General features: G+C 45.5%; 1 protein-coding gene across 4 annotated transcripts in view; it reads left to right on the top strand.

Moving 5' to 3' along the window:
* PIEZO1 (piezo type mechanosensitive ion channel component 1 (Er blood group)) overlaps nt 1–21,246 on the top strand; it is an 859,941-nt gene that overhangs the window by 631,708 nt on the left and 206,987 nt on the right. For all 4 annotated transcript variants that reach the window (XM_078670084.1, XM_078670083.1, XM_078670082.1 and 1 more), the window contains one exon: nt 15,327–15,487. In XM_078670084.1, coding sequence (XP_078526210.1) covers nt 15,327–15,487 — 161 coding nt within the window. The remainder of the gene's footprint in view (nt 1–15,326; nt 15,488–21,246) is intronic.

Genomic DNA, 21,246 nt, shown 5'->3' with positions numbered 1-21,246 from the left:
AAAATGATAATATCATGGTTTTATTATCATTTTATTTTTCACGTTTCCTTCTGCTGGGTCCTCTTGGAGCCTTAAGGAAGTTTGGCATTTGCTACAGTTGTCCAGATATAAGGCCTCATGTACAGTTCAGAAGGAAGGAAAAATACTCAAATTTCTGTTGGAAATTCTAAATAAGAAATCAGAATCCACCAGCTGAATAAAGTCTACAATACTACTCCTATGCTGGAGGGAGTTCCACTGGTGGATTCTGCACTTATATTTTAGAGTTTCCCACTGAAATTTGAGGAGTTCCCTCCAAACTCTAAATGATGCCCTAAATTGTAAGAATGCCATTATCATATAGTATCATTAAGTACTCTTTGAATAGTAGAAGTATTGTTTGTTATGTTGTATAACTTCGCGTTTGCATAGCTCAGTTTTGGCATTGCTTATGCCTCGTAGCGCTGTGAGCTGTCTGGATGGTGTGTTTCTGCTGGGCTCTATAGATTAAACCACAACTGTTTATTATAAACAACACTAAAATGTACAATGTGAGTCTGTCTAGGCCACACTATAATACAAAATGTTGAAGCTTCTGTTTGAATTTGTCATGCAAAATATTATGTTATGTAGCCATCATTTGTATATCACATTCTACCATTAATTTGGCAAGTCAGCGTTTTAATAATCGTTGGGCCCTTCACGCATAGGTGTGGGATCTCCATCCATTAGTTGAGTGTGTTAGTTGACTGTGTTAGGCTGTGTATAGATAGTAGAGATTTGCATAGCTTTTAGTGTAGTAAAACATGGGCCCGATTCACAGAACTAACTTAAGACAAAATCCTAAACTTACTACCATTTTGATATTCACAGAAGGCACTTACTCATTTTGGTATTCACAGAAGTTAGGAGTCCTAACTTCAGGACTCCTAAATGCCTTCTGTGAATACCGAAAGTCTTAAAGTTAGGATTTTTCTCAGTTTAGAAGTAGTAAAGTTAGGACTCCTAACTTTAGGACTCCTAAATGCATTCTGTGAATACCGAAAGTCTTAGTTAGGCTTTTTCTCAGTTAAGGAGTCCTAAAGTGAGGAGTCCTAACTTTACTACTCCTAAACTGAGAAAAATCCTAACTTTAAGACTTTCGGTATTCACAGAAGGCATTTAGGAGTCTTAAAGTTAGGACTCCTAAATTTACTACTCCTGAAGTGACAAAAATCTTAACTTTACGATTTTCGGTATTCACAGAAGGCATTAAGGAGTCCTAAAGTTAGGAATCCTAACATCTGTGAATACCAAAATCAGTGAGTGCCTTCTGTGAATACCGAAATGAGTAAGTGCCTTCTGTGAATACCGAAATGAGTAAGTGCCTTCTGTGAATACCGAAATGAGTAAGTGCCTTCTGTGAATACCAAAATGGTAGTAAGTTTAGGATTTTGTCTTAAGTTCGTTCTGTGAATCGGGCCCTATGTTGGGTAATGTGAAAGTAAAGTGGGTTTGATTCTGCTTAAGATCTTTGTAGTGTATAATGTGTACGGATGAGTTGTGTTTAATTTTTTTGCTCTACATCTCCCACGAAAGACTGGTAACACAAATCTTAAGCATCTTTATTTTAAACTATAACTTGTTTCTACTTTACTTCTCTGCACATTGTAGAGTCTGTCATTTCTGTTTTTCATTCATACTTAAGAGGAACACTGGCAAACCTAAAACTTCAGGTACCCAGACCATTATACATATTTTTACAAGATAATTAGTGTTATGATTGAGGCAACTAGAGGCAGGTATCACTTCTCGGAGTAAAAAGCAGTCCAAGCCTTTCCCTAGTAGCCGTAATGTGTAGAGCTTAGCCCATGTTGCACCAAGTGGTAGAGAAGAATGAGCCTTACTGAAATGTGAAGTGTTTACAACAGGCTGGTGGCTTTGAAAGGCTGGCGCCACTGGGACCAGCTGAAGTGGCAATCGAGAAGAACTCATGCTTACTCAGTGTTGACAGTTGTTTACCAATGATAGCCTGCCTACTACTTTTATTTATTTGCCTGCATTGTTCATCCTGAATTATGAAACTTTTATTCTTGCAGTTTTCTGAAACATCACATTTGTTCAGTAATGTCTTACCCACATTGGTGAAACTAGACCCTATACCATGGTGTGCTGTGACAATGTATGTGTGCCAATGCACTATTTCAGGGTCTTAGTGATTTTACACAAGTGGCCGGCTTTGTGAGATATATGACTTTTCATAAACCTTGCAATATGATTTAGTTTGATTGTTATGTCAAGCCTTTCCCAGTGATTGTCCTATGAGAAAAGAATACATATTTTAATCACAGCAGAACTGTATATTGTGCGCATGGATTAGGAAGCTGTACAGGGATGCACTACTGGGTTCCCTACAAAATGAAAACTTAGAAGTTATGAGGGTCACTATGTTACAGAAGAGCAGCGTCCTAACACTCTGTGACCTGGAAATCATTCAATAGCAAATGTCTAGATAGTTTGAGTGCAGAAGTAACAATGTTCAATAAATTGTCCCACCAATCTCTGTTAGCCAGTAGTTCATAGTAAGTAGGTCTCAGGTGTATGGAATTTGGTTGATGGGTTATGCACTTGGAATCACTAGGTGTAGGTGTGCCAGTGAAGAGGACAAAGGGTTATTTGTTACGTTCACTGGAGCTTGTTTGAACAAACACCAGGTGGTGGGGTGGGTGGAGGGAACATGTGAGGGGGAGGGCAAGGGGGGAGTGCTTGGGGGGATGTTAGTAATCATATATTAAAAAAAGAACTTACCTGAAGTTGCATCATGCCTCCTGTCCTCTTCCTGGTCCCAGCAAACCCTGAGACAAACTTCCATTCAAACCCTATGCTGCTCTTATGCTATGAGAGCAGCACGGGGATTGGCCTAAAAAGACTCTCTGCTCAGACCAGGGAGTCTGTGCTGTTTCTCCAGCCCGGCAGCATTGAGCAACCTAATTGCGCATGTGTGTTTGGACTGCCTGAGACGGCCGACCAAACACATATGGGCACTTAAGGAGTGCACATAGCAATCCTCCTTCCCTGCTCCAATGCTCTGCCCCTCCCTGCACAAGCTGGCAAATGAAAAATAAATCGAAGCTAGAACATAGTTTTATTTTTCATTTACTGGCTCTCAGCCAGGCAGAGGGGCGACACTCCTCCGCCATTGCGGAGGAGCCGCCGCTGCCTGACTCCTCCTCTCTGCAGTCAACTGTCTGGCACCGACACAAGTCCTCAAGGACGCCTCCAGCACTTGCAGTGGAAAGATCTTCCTCCTTCAGGGTGTAGCACAGGCGTTATCACTGAAGTGCAACAAAGGTAAGTCAGCACAGGACGTCTGCCTCCTCCTCCGTGGTGATCTTTGAATCGGGCTGCCCTTGCTATATGGTTGGCACTGTCAAGTCGGAGAGGAGCCTTTCTTAGTCAAGCTTGACTCAGCAACAAGAAGGGGGACTCTGGGCACTTCGTGCATCTTCTCGTCACTCTCCCACTCCTGACACCATTTTTTGACGGCTGGGTTCTCCACAGGTAGGCAGACTCCTGTGTGGAAAGGCTCCTTTCCCTCTCCTCTTAGCAAGGAGGCTGCTCCAAGGTCCCCGGCAAACCCATAGACTTCCCCTCACCTTCAGTGATACCAGTCCTGGAACACAGTGGCTCTTCTCCTCATGCAGTGAAGCAGTTCAGACTGGAACAAAGTAGAGCAGTTTAGGACCCACTTTTCTGGCGTATTTTCACAGGGGTGTAGATCCACTGTATGAGTTTAGATACAGTTTTGCATTGTCTCTTTTCACAGTTCATCTTATCTCTGTAGCGCAGACATGTTCTTCATGCAAGATGATGGCTCCTCACTGCAGGTAGTGATAATGCTGGCTCCGCAAGATGAGCTTGTAAGTGTGGAGTGCTGCTCCTGGCTCTCATTCACCTTTCAGGTTGGCCACACAAGGAAAACAAAGGACCCAGTCTCTTCCCAGAAACGTCTTTCAATAGCAACTGTCTGTGCTGACTCAGCATCATCCCCCTATCATTAAACAAATAGCCGCGCTCAGGAAGAACTATCGAAAAGTCTCTTGCTAAAAAGAGCACATAGAATTTCTAAAGGCAGCCTGTCTCCATCTGGGCGCACTTGTTTTCTAGAATTACATCCTCATGCTCAGGAGTGCAGGTAATGCACATGCACTGGCTGGGGAATGTTTCTCAATCTCCATGTTGCGTCTTGACAGATCAGGGGCAATCCAAAATGGACCCCACTGATAAAAGCAGACATACGCACTCACAAAATGGAGTACTGCCACCATATGACATACGTGTTCACACACTCAATAGTCGCACAGGGATGTCAGCGCAGGGTCTTTTTATGACAGTCACGCAGACCTGTAGGCCTCATTATATTATTTCTGAACAGGTAAAAAGGCCTGCAATATGTCACCACCACTTACTGTCCATGATCACTGATGCACATGGTGGTCTTGTGCCTAGCCAAGGGTAATCTTTTGGTGCTGCTCCAAAACCTAAGAAACTCTAGGTCTCAAAGTCGATTTTGGGCCTGGTCCTTTAGATTGAATGCAAGATTTTATGTCTTTTGATGCCAAAATAAGGTCAGGATATCACTTGCAGGTGGTACTCTGGGCAGAGGTAAACACCCATTTCAATGCAATGGGACAGCAGGTGACATCAAAGTTCCTATCCTTTGCACCATCAAAAGCCTATAGAGCATATCCGTTTATGGGTGGAGCCTAAGTTTCTCTCTTAGTACAGCTTCTTACAGTTTTTTTCCTGATGATCTCATAAGTTCTGGTGTCAGTTGGGTTGTGAAGCCAGATCAACAAGTGTGTGTGAGAAAGTGCCTCTTTTGACATGGTTAGCCCCCCGCTTTCTGCCTGTAAAATTATGTGGTTTGGATTGAAAGCCCACAGCGTCCCTGCAAACCAGGTCCCTTGTGCCAGAGCTCCTTTCCCAAAACTTGCACCATAATTGGCAACTTCAGACCCCCTGTAAGTCTCTAGTACATGGTACCATGGTACCTAGTGCATTAGGACTGAAGAGGGTCCCCTGGGGACCTCTCACGAAGGCCATGCTAACTACCACTGTACCCTGCATGCCTTAGTGCAGAGAAAAACTGCAAAGTAGACACGGCACACTGCCTGTGTGCCATGCTAAGCAGCACTTCCTAAGCTCTAAATAATTAAATATTAATGGGGTAGCCCAGTATCTCACAGAACCTAGAGAAATTCGACCCATCTTTTTAACATACCTCTCTGACACCTGGCCCGCTTGTTTCCATCCACAGCACTGGGAGGCCTCAGGGTAGCCATGCGCTATACAAATCCCACTTCATTCATTCATTCATATACTAATGGTTGGTTCTGTCAAGAAAACTACAATTGCTTCAGAACGTTTTGCATTTATCCTGACATCTATGGAAACCAATGAATGGCATACAATCAACATTGATTACCACACATACAAAAAGATGAGACTAACATTATAAGCGCAAAATGTGCCAGATATTTAGAAAGATATATACCGTATAAAACAATACATATACTAATATTCAAAGACACAGGACTGTTCAATAGCTAATAGACCATGTTAATAGGGAGGAACGCCACACATCTTATTCCTTTCTCTGTGTTAGCGTTGAGAAACGGGAGCCGGCAGTGCTTCCTGCGTCTCATGAATTCAAATAATTTCTTCAAAAGCGGTGCCGATGCACCCGTCTGTCTGGTGAGACTAGAGTCTACTGCCCCCCCTTGCCAAGTCCGCTCTTCAGTTGCTGGAGGCGAAGTGAAGCACATTTTTCAGTGCCCACCATCTTGAAGATGGTGGGTCTAATCCAATCAGAGCAAGGGCTATTCCTTCCCCCCACAAGAGGGTGGCATAATCGTGGGTGTAGACACTCCAGGTGAGAGACACATTGGTTTCTACCTGTCACTCCCCTGTAGCACACCTAAATCTAGTATTTAGGTGGCACCCCCAGACCCTGAAATCCGATTCCTGATGATGTAGGAAGAGCTGCTCTCTACCATGTTGCATCAGCAGAGAAGACTACAGACACCAACTGACTTGTCCCCAGCCCTTCCAACCTGTCTGCAGCTCTCAACGATCCTTCCCAAAAGACGCGCTGTCCTGCAGCCCAGCGACCTCTAAAGCCTTGGGAGGACTGCCTGCCTTCGACAAAGATCTCCCGTGGACAGTGGACCTGTCCAGAAGAAACCAACTTTAAAGAGTGAAGACCTCTGCCCTGAGGGACCGCAAAACACTGCTGGACCCACCGCTGCACCAGATGCCCACAGCTTGAGTCCAAGTGTCCTACCGGTTCTGTGAAGGTTCCCTTGTGCTTCTGAGCAAGAGTCCACCGTCGACAGACCCCTGCTGAACTCCACCCTGACGTCTGCAGCCTCACCTCGAAAATTGCCCCTGACCACGACTTGCCCTGTACAACTTTTCTGACACCTAAGGACACCCCTGCACCCGAAGCCCCTGGGCCTTGGCGATCCCTACCAATGGTGTCTCTACGTCCCCTAGCATCTTTATTGTATGGACAGCTGTGGGTTTTCTTTGTCCAGCCTCCTGGCCTGAGCCTGCAGCCTTTCTTCAAGATCATTCTCCTCACTTTGGTTTACATTGGGCGCGCAACACTGTGTTGGCACTTTGCACTCAGACTCCCCTGTGCCTCTGAGGGTGTAAGTTTGGTGCTGCCTTGTGCCCCCACCCCCTGTGTGCTTTGTTAACCCCTGGAGACTGGGTTACAAAGCAGTTTTATTCATCTGTGAGCAGCATTGCTTCGATTACCCCCTTTCTCCATTGAATAACATTGGTGCCAGATTCCAAATTTGAACTCCGCTCCCAGCTGCCCCCTGTTCCACTGGAGGTGCAGATTTGCTACGTACCTTGACCTTGCCTGGTGTTGATTCTTCATCCTGAAAACAAAGACTGTAAGTTGCATACTTACCTGCAAACCGGCATTCTTGTTTTCCTCCCAATAGGTTAAAATTTCTTTTTTGACTTCAAATCGTTTTTTTATTGAAGATATAGAAGATACAGAAGATACAAAAGATACAAAATAAAACAAAGGGGGTAGACATACACTTAATGATTCACCATAAAATACAGTCAGTAATGCATGGGATAGTACAGGTGATGTAATTGAGATAAGTGCTGGATAAACAATTAGATAACTCTTCTGTAGATGCTTTACATGAATGCTAACAGAGATATTGTCTGAGTGGAACAATGACTAATTCGACCATGCATCAAGTAATAAGCCCGTGGCGTGAGTGCGACGAAGAAGAGAGAAGGAAAGGAAGGAAGGAGAACGGGGGGGGGGAGACGTAGCAGCAACAACAGGACTTCCGGCATGCGTTACCGGAGTACTGGCCAGTGTGACAGCCTAGGCCATGTTAGGGTCATGAAGTGTGTCATCCAGTGTGTCAATCAGGGCACCTAAGGGGGATCATAACATAGTTCCAAAGAGTCAAGTAAACTCCAGAGCTTGGTGTGGGGTTTTCGCCAGGGGGAAGTATGTAGGGAATCGTTGTCTGCTCCCCTCAGTGAGGTTAGCCATTCCTGCCATTGGGCAAAGGAATCATCCGCAGAACTTTTCCACTTGCTCAGAATAATTTTGCACGCTAGTGTGAGCATAAGATCTATGAGATACCTGTCTTGCTCTCTAGGGACATTTGGATCAACTGCTCCTAATAAAATGTATGCAAAGTCTCTGGGCGGACTAAAATGGAGGGTGTGTTGGATGTAAGCGAAGATCTTATCCCAAAATGATTTAAGTAGCGGGCAGTGGAAGAACATGTGTGCCATGTCCCCCACGTGCGATTTACAATTCCAGCAGAGTGGGCTATCTAGGAGTTTGAGTTTGAAGAGTTTCTCGGGGGTCCAGTAAGATCTATTTATCAGCATGAATTTAGTTTGGGAGAGTAACGGGGATATTTTGTTATAAAAGGGAGTGAGATGGATCTTGTCCCAATCAAAGTCCAGATTGGAGGAGTTTGGTTCCTTTTCCTAATCTCGCTCGCATTTCCTGTGTGTACTCACGGGTAAGGGTGAGATAAGTTTGTAAATTTTGGATACCATGTGTCCTTGTAACATTAGTTGAATCAGTCTAGCGCATAGAGTAGGAGGATGCGGTACGATGGTTCTGGCTGCAATAAGTGCTTTAAGGCGTAAGAACTTTTAAAAATCTAGTGGTTGGAGATCATATCGCGACTGTAGGGCCGCAAATGGAAGGGGAGAAGTACCATCGTAAATGTCTTGTAGTGAATTCAGGCCTTTTTTAGCCCAGTCATCCCAATAAAGGAGTCCACTATCATCCTTCAGGGCCGGGTTAAACCAGAACGATGAGAGATTTGACTTGGAGAACTTTATTCTCGCTTTATATTGCCTCTCCAGGCTAAGTAGAGCTCGTTTAGTATTGAGGGAAATGTACTTGGATTGAGTGAAGGCCCAAGCGTCCATCGTCATTATGGCGGAAAGCGGCAAATTGTTAATGATGGATTTTTCTACTTCAACCCACACAGGAATGTACCCCTGATGAGCATGGAACCAGTTCGCTCCTTGCTTGCATAAAAAGGCCATTTGGTAGCCTCTGAAATTGGGTAAGCCTACACCCCCTTTGTCTTTAGGCAGTTGAAGCTTCTTCAGGGAGATTCTTGGTTTCTTATCCTGCCAGATAAAACTATTGTAAAGCTTATATATCTTTTTAAGAAAATCATCTGAAAGCAGCATGGGAAGCATGCAGATTAAATAATTGATAAGTGGAGTGACCATCATTTTCAAAGTCTCCACTCTGCCCCACCATGATAGAAACTTCGGTGACCAACCTTCCAGGAGCGTGGATATTTTCTTGAACAAGGAGGTCTCGTTAATTTTTAAAGTATTAATTAGGTCTTTCTCAAAGTCGATCCCAAGATATTTAAAACTCTTCTGTTGCCAACAGAGACCTGTATCGCCCAAGACGCTTTTATCACCAATATTACCGATTAGCTTCACTTCAGTTTTATCTTTGTTGAGCTTGTACCCGGACACTTCTGAGAACTCCGCAATAGAGGACATTAGTGCCGGGATAGCTAGGTCTGCATCTTCGGACACTACCAGGACATTGTCAGCGTATGCTGAGATTTTGACTGTAGTGCCTTTAAAGTCTATTCCTTTAATCTTCCCTTTGTTCCTTAAATAGTAAAGGAAGGGCTCAATTGCCAAAAGAAAAAGTGATGGAGAGAGGGGGCAGCCCTGTCTCGTGCCTTGTTGCAAATGGAAGGAGTCAGAGAGGCATCCACCAGCTCTAACCCGTGCTGAAGGATTGGAGTATAAAGCCATCACCATTCGGATGAAGTTTGCCCCTAGGTTGAATTTATGCAGGGTGGCCTCCAAGTAGGCCCAGTCAACCTTGTCAAAGGCCTTTTCGGCATCTAGGGTCACGGCCACCGTAGGGGAGTTAGTTGTCTTTGCCCTTTCTAGGATGTGCGCAAGGGTTCTTGTATTATCACTCGATAACCTATTTTTGAGGAACCCTACCTGCGAAGGATGAATCAGTTGGGGTAAGACCGCTTGAATCCTTTTTGCCAAGACCATGGCATAGATCTTGCAATCAAGATTGATTAGTGATATTGGCCTATAGTTTTTAGGGGCGGACGGGTCCTTCCCCTCTTTCGGTAAAACCGCGATGATGGCTTCTGCCGGAGTGCCAAGAACTTGGCCACTTGTGTTGAAGTGTTCATAAAGATCTTTGAGGGGTTCCGTCAGAACGGTTGAGAAGTTCTTGTAAAATGTGGCGCTGAACCCGTCAGGACCCGGAGCCTTCCCTGTTTTGAGGGATTTTACTGCTTGTGTAATTTCCTCTACAGAGATGGGGCAGTTAAGTGCAGATTGGTCTTGCTCTGTGAGAGCTGGAAGTTTGCAATTATCAAGGTACGGTCTTAGTTTAGAGCTGTTGATGTCTTTGTTTTTACTATAGAGGTCATTGTAGAACTCCTTAAATAAGTCTGCAATCTTGTTTGGGTCCGAATGGGCTGTACCTAGTTTGTCAACTATGCATTTAATATTTGATTGTTGGAGTTTAAATTTTAGGTACGAGTCAAGGCTTTTACCTGCCTTGTTAGAGTTACACAGCCTGAAGTTTTTATGATGTTGAAGCCAGACTCCTGCCCTTTCACTAATGATTTTATTATATTCTTATTTTTTGTTCATTAAGTCTGTAAGGACCGAGGGGTCCCTAGAGATTACATGGCGTTTTTCGAGGACAGAGATCTCATCTTCTAACCGTGATAGGGTTGAGTTTGCATCCTTGTTCATGGCAGCACGTATTTTGATAATTAACCCCCTAACTGTTGTTTTAAGTGCTTCCCATCTTGTAAGGTCTGTAGTGTCCCCTTTTTTATTGTGGTAAAGGTAGTCAGTGATTGCTGCTTCTATTGCAGCCCTGTGCGCCTCCTTTTTCAGAACTGCGTCGTTGAACCTCCACAAGGTCGTTCTTTTGCCTGTATTATGCAGTGCCAGAGTCATCGTAATGCATGAGTGGTCGGAAATCACGCGCGCTTCAATGGAGGCACTTTCAATGTCCCCTTTAGAGTGAGCAGAGGTGAGTAGGTAGTCTATGCGTGAATAAGAGCCGTGTGGCGGAGAGTAAAAGGTGTAATCTCTACCTGCAGGGTTCCTCAACCTCCAGGTGTCAACCAGGTTGAAGCGGGTGCAGAGATTGAGAAGTGCTTTATGTGAGTTTGTTGACCTAAATGAGCAGCGCGAATCTCTATCCAATAGTAGATCCATAGGGAGATTCAGGTCACCGCCCAGGATATGTATTGCGTTGTCTGGTATTGTGTTAACGTGTTCGCTAAGGTCCTTCCAAAATTCTTGGTCGTCTTTGTTGGGTGCATATACGTTGGTCACGTAAAACTCCTTCCCACCCTTTGTCAATTTAGTAGAAACGCATCTGCCCTTAGCGTCTGCACTACTGTGTAAAGCATCTATGTTGGATCGCTTTGCAATGAGAGTGAGGACCCCATTCTTTTTGCTTATTGCGTCAGAACCAATTGCTTGACTATATTGTTTGTTTTTCATAGAATTGAACTGTGAAGAATCTATCTTAGTTTCTTGGAGTATTACAATATCACCCTTTTGCTTGTATAGATAGTCTAGGATTTTCCTCTTCTTAATGGGGTGATTGATACCTTTGACGTTATGTGAAATTACTTTTATAGTCTGTTTAGTCGCTGTCATCGTAAAAGAAGGTAGATGATCTTCTAGTCAGTATGTGAAGCGCATTCTGTGGTCTGTATAGCAATATTACTTTTACACGTGTAGTTGCAGGTACGTGAGCGATGTGAGCGGGCCCGCACGTATGTGCAAAGAGTACTCTCAGTCTTATCAGAATATAGAGTGTTGCTGCCAGGAAGCGGTGACAGGAGATAGAGAAGGGAAAGAAACAAAGGGAGAGACACGAAAGGAATCACATATGAAAATAAAACCCAAAATTCAACCCAATCCGCCCACGACCCCAGCCCCCCCACCCCACCCCAACAGTACGCCAGGAGCATGGCGACTAGGAAGAAGAAGCAACTGCAATGGTTACTCCCCTCCGTGGCAGAAACTGATTAACCTGCTTGTAAACGTAAGTATAACATTGTTAACGGAAGCCATCGTTATGAGCTGCAAAACCTTTCCGTCTGCGATACTGAGCCTCCAATTATCATGTGACAATAGCGCAACCAACAAATTTGCAATGAAATCAGCAAAAGGCAAGAGGCCTAGTTTATCCATCCGTCTATGGAAACTTAGTACAGAGGACACTGCTGCTGAGACGGAGATTAAGGGATTCATTAGCAAATAACATTAACAATAACATGTAACTATTGTGTCGAGACATAAGGCATCCTAAGGCATTATATTTGACCAACACGGCCAGTGTATTTAGCCAATTATCTGGCCCTCCATTTTCCAACATAGTAGACAGTAGTCAGGTAGGCAATATGCCATTCCCTGGGCATTTATGAACCTACATCAACTTATGCGTCAAGGGCATACATTCAGTAATACCCATATATGGGCGTTGTAAGCCATACTAGGGTAAAGTCACCAACGTAGTCTAAATTCCCAATATATGCAACTGGGACACCACATCCTGCCTGGCCGTAGGTAAATGCCAACCTGAAATGAAAAGGACACGGGTTGATAATGTCACCAGAGTTATGCCTTAGTGGCAGCTCGTCAGATTTCTAGTCTTCACGGTGGCAAGCAAAGTGCCTATAGATTACCTGGAACCCAGGATAGCCAGAGTGCAGAGCAACAAATTATTGAAGCAATGTGGAGCAATATGAAAAGGATATGTGAGAACAGAACATAGTGTCTGTGTTTAGTTGCCAGAGCCTTGTGATAGTGACGCTGTAGCAGTGTCCATTCTCGACTCCTCAGAGCCCTCGAGCAGCTTCCTCAATTGCGAAGGGTCCGTGAATATTTTAGAAACACCCTGGATTGTTACACGGAAGCGTGCAGGACCCACGAAGCCGTATTGATATTCAAGCTGACGAAGTCTTGGACGAAGGGCCAGAAAGCTTTTCCTTAAGGTGACAGTCTCCTTGCTATAATCCTGAAATATGTATATCTTGTTGGTTTTCCACAGGATGTGATTATGCTTGCGCATGAACGTCAGAATTTGTTGTACATGCTGATACCTAAGAGGCTTGCACACAATCGGTCTTGGGCCCTTTTGTAAATGTGTAGGTCGGGTAGGGACTCTGTGAGCGCGATCAAATTCCAGCGGTGTGCCAAAGGAGAGACTGGTGGCCTTAGGAAACCATGATTCCAAGAATGTTATGCAGTCCCCTTCTCCACCTTCGGCTCCTTCCGGAATACCAAAAATTCGCAGGTTTCCCCGCCTATTCCTGTCTTCCAACTCCGAGATGCGCCGAGACATTGATGAGGTAGAAAGGGACAGGTCTTTTAGAGGTTTGCTCACTATCACTTCAGAGTCTTCCAATTTACTGATCCTACTTTCAGTCTCTGCGAGTCGCGTGTTGGTATCCTTGATATCTTGCCTTACTGCTGCGATATCTTCTCTGGTGGATTTCGCGATCTCATGTACTTCTGCGAGTTTGAGAAGAATTGTGTCCAAAGTGGCATTCATGTCCTTCGATCCCTTGGTAGGTGATATTGGATTTGGTGGTTCGGATTTAAGTCTTTTAAGGGTTTTAGTATCCTTATCCCCCATGGCAGTTGGATTGTTTGGAAAAGCCAGGCTCGCTGGAATAATTACTGGTAGTGTTTGGCAGTGGCTGAAAGTGGTATTGAAATTGGTATTGATTGAGAATGGCAGATTCCGTGGGGATGTCAGAATTGTCAGCGAATGCTGTGTAACCTTATAATGGATAAGTTTGAAATTAGACTCAGTTGAGGTGCCGGTATACACAAGCTTCAAAACTGCAGTGATTTTCCCCCTTTCACCAGGGTGTAGCGCTATAACTAAGCCCCTGTCTATCCTAGGTAATGTCTTATTTGTCGGCCATCTTAAGGTCAGGCATTAATGATGTAGTATTCCTCTTTTCGGTCAGGGCAGTCTGGATATGCATATAAGTACAGCCCTGATCAACAACATTCATCTAAGGGGCACTTGACAACCTTCTAAATCGCTCTATGACTATCACGAGTTGCAGCTATTATGTCACGAGTTGTAGCTATTATGGAGTTATTGCAGATAGTTCCATGAAGCCAATCTCTGCATGCATGTAATCCATAATACCTTTAAAATCAGTATCTTCAGGCATGGGTTAGTTCCAGGGCTTCCCCCGACCCTCTTAAAGTAGATGACTTTCCCCCGGAGTGAACACTGAGGGATCGGGAATCAGGTGCAAAGGGGCGTCACCGCCATTTTAGCATTCATCGCGCTGTACCTGTCACTGTGCGCCTTTTCTCAACTGAGCCTTCCGCACTGCATCAGCGTTCCTTGCGCTCGAAGCAATGATCATTACCCAAGTTCGGTCATGCCTCTCAGAGCCTCTCGAGCCAAGATTTCAGCTGCGGGGATCAGCGGTACGGTGGGAGCTGTTATCGGCGATGCGGTGGGAGCTGTTATCGATGATGTGGGCAGCCATCCATGCGGTCACGGTCTTGATTGTCACGTCGGCCAGACCGGAGCTAATTCGCCGCTTCAACGCTTGAGATGCGCCCAAAACTGTTCCGATTGTCTTCCTCCGCTTCTCTTCATGATAGGGGATTGCAGGTAATGCAGGATATTGCTGCTGTAGTCAATTGACCCTGACGCCTCGGGAGGAGAGACACACTTAAGCGGCCATCTTCTCCGGCGTCCAAGCCACGCCCCCCCATAGCTTAACATTTCTGATCTAAGAATTGCACTTTGTGTTCACTTTTTAGGTTAACGTTGCTGAATTGAAAATTGCACCAAGTGTCCACTTTTTAAAGTCAAAAGTATTTCTTATAAAAAACGTACCTTCTTACATATTTCTTGGTCTTAAAATAAATCTTGAAAAAAGCCTATTTTTATCAAATTGGTGTGGAGTTCCTTTTTGAGTAGGGTGTCATTTATTAGTCACTGTGCATAACAAACATCTTACACTCCACTACGTTAGGCCTAAGGCTGAACGGCCACACTACCATAAATAGAGCACTGTGGGTTTACATTGAACCCTGTACACTTCTGGGGGAAATCTCTGGACTCTTTGCACGCCATAACCACTTAGTGGTATATCATATAAAGGGCCAGCTTTCCACATTGTAACTGTCCACTGTTATACTTTGCACTGGGATGTGCCACTGCTAATACAAAGTGTGGCAGATTGTCTGATGCCACAGTTGTGACATCCGATAAATGCAATGGGCCAACCCACCTCCCCAATGCTAATTGAGAGATGGAGGCAGAGCGATAGGGTGCGAGAGCTAATGAGATTTGAGATTTGAGATATATGTTCACTCATGATATATCATCTAGGTTATGCATAATGAAGGGTGCGGGACAACGTCTCAACATTATATGAGGAGATACTGCTGTCTGTCATATTTACTGTAATATACTAGGTAGGCACTGGTATTAACCCCACAGAAATTATGGCATATATGTTCATATTTTCATGGAGACCAATTTCATACAGTGATTGCTATCAAATGAGATTCTAAGGATGTATGTATTTATCTATTTTGGGTGTTTCATGCAAAGGTGTAGCCATGAAGATCCTTTTTTTAAATCTAAAACTGTATGAACTATTAAACAATCCGACAACGATGGCAAATTTATGGTAGAATATCTTCTATTCCTCTTGCTCTGAAGTGGATACATTTTTCCTGTGTCTAAAAGCTTTTTCATTTTCGCTATCCTGCAGAGGTTCAAAGTAAATGGGGGCTGGTGATGGAACGCTTGATGGTCCTCTTTGGGAAGTTCTCCAGTGTCCTCCACCAAATCCAGGCCTTTATCTGGAGGCTGCTAGAGCTGCACATCCTCAAACTAGTGGCTCTCTACACAGTGTGGGTGGCCCTCCTAGAGGTAAGTGGAAAGAAGCTTGGACCTTTCAGATTGTGTTCAAATAACAAACTTCCCACAATCTAATTTCACCTAAGCTAAATGTATTTTTACAACAGGCTCAACCCTTCAATTTATCTAATTTCAAGCATACCAAATCGTGACACACAAGAACTTGAGGTGCAGGTCAGAAACATGTGTTTACTCAAGTTCACATCAAGTTCTAATTTGAGTTTAAATGAAAAAGTGTTCTCCACACTCATCAGCTTAATGGCTACGCCAAATCTATTTCTGCAAATTCATGAGAGGGCCTTACTGGATATGCACACTTTCCATCATGGGCTACTGTAAGCCTTTTATATTATGGAGGACATGGATAGCTTGCAGAATGCAAATCATGGGTTGCTAGTGTCAATTTTTGTAAATGTATGATGTGGGTTACCAATGATTTTATGTAAATTACAAACAAGTAAAAGCATCAAGGCAATGTGTGTTATAGATTTCTGTGAATTTGTTCTAGATTGTTAATGTTCCCTAATGTTTGCGGTTGGGAAGTAACAGGTCACTCTGGACCCAAATTGAACTTCCCACTTAAAAAAAGAAAAGAATGCTTGCAAAAGTCTCAGCCACTGCAAATTGCTTCGGTTGTTTTCCAGCTCATCGTTTGTTTGCCTACTGTGCCTCCTCAAGTGTGAAGGAACCATATGCAAATCAGCCTCATCCTGCTCCAATAGGAACAGTCCAGTTAAAACTGCCAGTCAACATCACTTCTGAACAAGAACAGGAGTCACACTAGTCACCTGATTTAGACCTTAGATTCACATGTAAAGGACCACAGTGTGAGGGTTTATTTATGTATTTATTATTTATTCAGAAGTTTTATATAGCGCTGGCTAGACCCGGAGGTATCAGAGCGCTTTACATGAGGTTCCACAAAAATTACAATTACAAGATTACATCAGTTCCAATTTACATCAGTTGCTAGACATACAATTGCAAGAGACATAGAAGACGAGATAACTAAAGTGTAGAGGGGAAGGGAGAAGGGTAAAGGGATGGGAGGGAGATACGGCAGAGAGACGAAAGGAAAGTCTGTCCAAAGTTCGGCTGGGTAGGTGATGGTCGAGGGGAAGTCCCAAAACCCATCTCCTCTATAGCTATCAGGTAGCTCCATCGGGCATTGGCCAAATAGCTCGGTCTCAATGGGAAAAGCAATTAAAGGAACATGGAGGGCAAATTAAATGGAGCGTAGAGGGGAGGGGGCATGGAAGGAGAGAAAGGGGGGATAGGGTAAGAGACAACAGGGAGAGACAAAATGAGGTCTGTATAACGGCCGACTGGGTAGGTGACGACCAAGGAGGGAGTCCACAGTCCATCTCCCCTATAGCTAAACCAGGTAGCTCCAGCGGGCATTCGACAAAATAGTGCAGTCTCAATACATTGGGAGAGGAGAGAAGGAGAGACAAAAATAGAGGGAGGATGCGGGAAGAGACGACAGGAGAGACGAAAGGAAGTTTGGCTGAAGACCGACTGGGTAGGTGATGTCCGAGGAGGGAATCTCCGACCTGTCTCCCCTATAGCTAAACTAGGTAGCTCCATCGGGCATCAGACAAAATAGCTAGATCTCAAATGACGAGGGAAAAATTCACAGATAGACAGGGTGGGGACTAAGGGCCAGGACAGGTGAAGGCAGAGGACAGCAACAGGAAAGTGGAGAGGAGTAGAGCGAGGCGATAAACACGGTGGGGATTAGGGCCAGGACAGGTGAAGGCAGAAAGGTAGTTCGGCAGGAAGTTCCCATGGATCTGGTGGGCTATAGATCGCGGTCCTGGTGTTGCGTCACGAGGTCAAGGACCCTGGCGCCCACCGAATCCACATCTTGCTGCAGGGACGACACCGCTCCGACCAGGCCGAATGTAGATGATCCATTGAGGATTTGATGTCGCGACTGATGTTACTGCGTAGTTCAGCTTTGTAGTCCTTGAGCATGTTCAGGCGATCCACTTTTTGAGGGTTATTGTTGCTGCGCCTGTGTCTCATCGAAGTGTAGATCGTTTTTCAGAATTCGGTAAGAAGTCCGAGACCTTGTTTAAAGACTAGCCCGTCGCCTACGTAGGCGGCATATGGATCAGCCCCCAGAGCGTTTGGGACTGAGAAGGTAGATTAGCACTAAATTCGAAGGCTGCAGACTGTCGGGGCACGTGAATATGGAAGGCCTCGGTTCTGGGATATGTAGGGTCAGACGGCCGGTGCTCGGTAGTGAACGTTGTCAACACCTGCGTACCCGAAGGCAAAGGTACTGTGGCGGTCTCTCCAGAGGGCAGAGGTGGATTATGCAGTGCGTGCAAGGATAGGACAATATGTGATCCCCAGATGTTGACGCTCACCGATGGGCCTTGGGAGTACAGGATCACATTGTCAGTAAAGCCTGGGAAGTAGGGTAGGTGTGTTATGACTCCAGCATCGAGTAGTTGAAAGATCCCGCACCCCAGAGGTTCAGAAGACACCCTCACCCGAGCCATCCATGCGGTGTTCCCCTCGGGATATCGGGCCGCCATCTTAAGGTCAGGCGCGCGGGGCTAACGAGGCACAGTTCAACATTAAAGCCTCGCAGCAGCCACAATCAACCCTGTGTCGCCGCTCACCTCGATTCCGCCTCTGCTCCGCTCATTCGGGCGCCCGCAGCAAGCCATCCAAGGGGGCGTCTGCAAGAGCTCTCTCCGCATCGGAGCTTACGCCGCCATTTTCGCCTCAACCAACACATCATAGGTGTTAAGAAGAAGTTGGTCTGAATTCGGCATCTTTTAGAATTGTGTGAGACTGGGCCCCCTCAGACATACTCCTGTTGAGGGGAAGACTATTGACTCGCCAAGTATTTCCTGCCATGTTTTATTTGTGCCCCCTCTGTCAGAGGGCTGCAGGAGGCTAGTCATGCCCTGCCAATTCCCTCACCTCCATGAGGAATCATCAATTCCATCTCTATCCATAGCACATCAGAGTACCTTCATCATTGCTGCCTCTTATTTTTTTAATCTCTTATTCCACGTTAGCGCACTGACATTCAGTGTTTCTGTGTGATATAAGGCACTAGTCTAATAATTTAAAGACCCAATTGCCTCTTTTTGTAGACCCAACTTCTAAGCCATGTATTATATTCACAACCCCATCCTCCGTTCAGAGGACCCATCACTTGTATGGTATTGAGACGTTTTTGTAAAACTATTATGCATACCGGAGGCCATTTCAGAGATCACGAGTTTATCAAGCCCCCATGGACGTCCTGATTTCTGCCCAACATAAGTTGGCCGGGTATGCTCAGACGTGAGTCCCTTGCTCACTTTGCCACTGGATTCAAGCAAGCCGGGCTGAAGACGGCTGAAATGCCAGAAACCGGTCCTCGGAAGCTTGTTTCCGGTCCAGGGAAGGCATGGCTTGGCAGTTCGGGCAGGACTGTCCCCATGAGGCACAGGGTCAGACTGATTTGCATATGGCCATGTCTGAACTGGGGTGGCAGAGTGGGCTAAAGAACGGTGATGGATTAAACCCAGATCTGTGGAGAAGTGTGGCTCACTGGTTAGAGGAGGTAGACCCTGAAGCAGAGGTCAGACCCGGGACCAGGGTTCAATTCCCGACGCGGCAGGGTCTTGAGCCCAAATATCCACGGACTCGATAATTCTCGTTTCGGTGCCTACTCGAATCACAGGTTCACACTCTGCAGCTCTGGGCATCAGCCTGCTTAATCTCCACTACGGCCCCCCGCGGCGGGATGCCTGGCTTTCACCTTGGGGATGCCCAGTATGGGTATCTCACAGGGAAAAGCCAGGACGGGTTCCCAAGGCAAGCGCCGAGATGCCTACGGGTAATCGAGCGCTATATAAGAACGCATAATAATAAGATCTCTTGACTGGGTGTGAGTGTTTGATTGGTTCAGATGCTCCGTCCATCACCACCCCCTTTTGTACCACTTTGTTCGCCATAAGTTGGCAGGGTATGCTCAGACGTGAGTCCCTTGCTCACTTTGCCACTGGATTCAAGCACGCCGGGCTGAAGATGGCTGAAATGCCAGAAACCGGTCCTCGGAAGCTTGTTTCAGGTCCAGGGAAGGCATGGCTTGGCAGTTCGGGCTGGACTGTTCCCATGAGGCACAGGGTTAGACTGATTTGCATATGGCCATGTCTGAACTGGGGTGGCAGAGTGGGCTAAAGAACGGTGATGGATTAAACCCAGATCTCTTGACTGGGTGTGAGTGTTTGATAGGTTCAGATGCTCCGTCCATCACCACCCCCTTTTGTACCACTTTGTTCGCCATAAGTTGGCAGGGTATGCTCAGACGTGAGTCCCTTGCTCACTTTGCCACTGGATTCAAGCAAGCCGGGTTGAAGACGGCTGAAATGCCAGAAACCGGTCCTCGGAAGCTTGTTTCCGGTCCAGGGAAGGCATGGCTTGGCAGTTCAGGCTGGACTGTTCCCATGAGGCACAGGGTCAGACTGATTTGCATATGGCCATGTCTGAACTGGGGTGGCACAGTGGGCTAAAGAACGGTGATGGATTAAACCCAGATCTCTTGACTGGGTGTGAGTGTTTGATTGGTTCAGATGCTCCGTCCATCACCACCCCCTTTTGTACCACTTAGCTTGAATCCAGAGGCACAGTGAGTAAGGGACCCTCGTCTGGGCATACCCATCCCACTTAGGGCGGAAAGTGTTACAGCAAACAAATGATGGAGGGAATGCTGACAATGCAAACATTCTCCCCCAGTCAAAAGATCTGGGTTAAATCCACCGTTCTTTTGCCCACTACACCACCCCAGTTTGGACCCAGCCATATGCAAATCAGTCTTGACCCTGTGCCCCATGGAAACAGTCCAGTCCGAACTGCCAGGCCAGGTTCTCCCTGGACCGCAAACAAGCATCCTGGGATTGGTTTCAGGGTATGTCACCCGTCTTTAGCCAGGCTAGCTTGAATCCAGTGGCACAGTGAGCAAAACGCTTTTTCCCCATACAATGTCTATGGGGATTTTTCAAGTTTTAGACACGGCTACAGCTGGATCCTCTGAACAGAATTACAACAGATTTCGCAGACAGCTAGATCTTGCTCCACAAAGATTGTGCTTTTAGTGATTTGGGGTAAATCTGTTTAGTCAGTTTCTGACGTTTTAAGGGAATAAATGTATGGATATCTAGGGACGATGATCCACCCGCAAGGGGTTCGCAGGTCCAGGGGCAAAGCAATACCCTGATTGACTGGGCGAAACCTGAAAGGAAAGTTGTGCCCCCCCCTCGGTGGGCCGGGGGGGGGGGGGGGTTAAGAGGAGTGAAATACAACATAAGGTGTCAGGATAGAGGTATCCTGAATCCTGACCCCATAGGACACCTGTGTGGTGTGCAGGTGAGTAAATGCAGGCTGTTGCCCACAGGGCCTGGCCATCCCACCCAACCCCCCCCCCCCCGCTGCACACTGCCAAAGATTGTGCCTGCTGAATTATCTTTATGAAAAAAAAGCCATCGAACTTCACGGAAAAAAACAAAGGTTACAGGGGCGTTATATTTAGGTTGACGTTTTACCCACACAAAACCATAGAAATTTAGCAGTTATCGTTACACTTATAGTTATACTTGTCCGAAGAAAGTAGAACTTGTCCCTTTAAGTAACTTTAGTTATAGTCATGGTTTCTTAACCGAAATATAACTATAACTATAATTGCTCAATTATAACAGCTCTGTTACACTTGTTTTTTTCTGTAATATATAATTTGTGAATATATATGTTAGAATAAAATAACA

Source organism: Lissotriton helveticus, chromosome 12 (genome assembly GCF_964261635.1).
Source record: "Lissotriton helveticus chromosome 12, aLisHel1.1, whole genome shotgun sequence".
Classification (NCBI taxonomy): Eukaryota; Metazoa; Chordata; class Amphibia; order Caudata; family Salamandridae; genus Lissotriton; species Lissotriton helveticus.
This window is presented reverse-complemented; position numbering and strand designations above follow the sequence as displayed.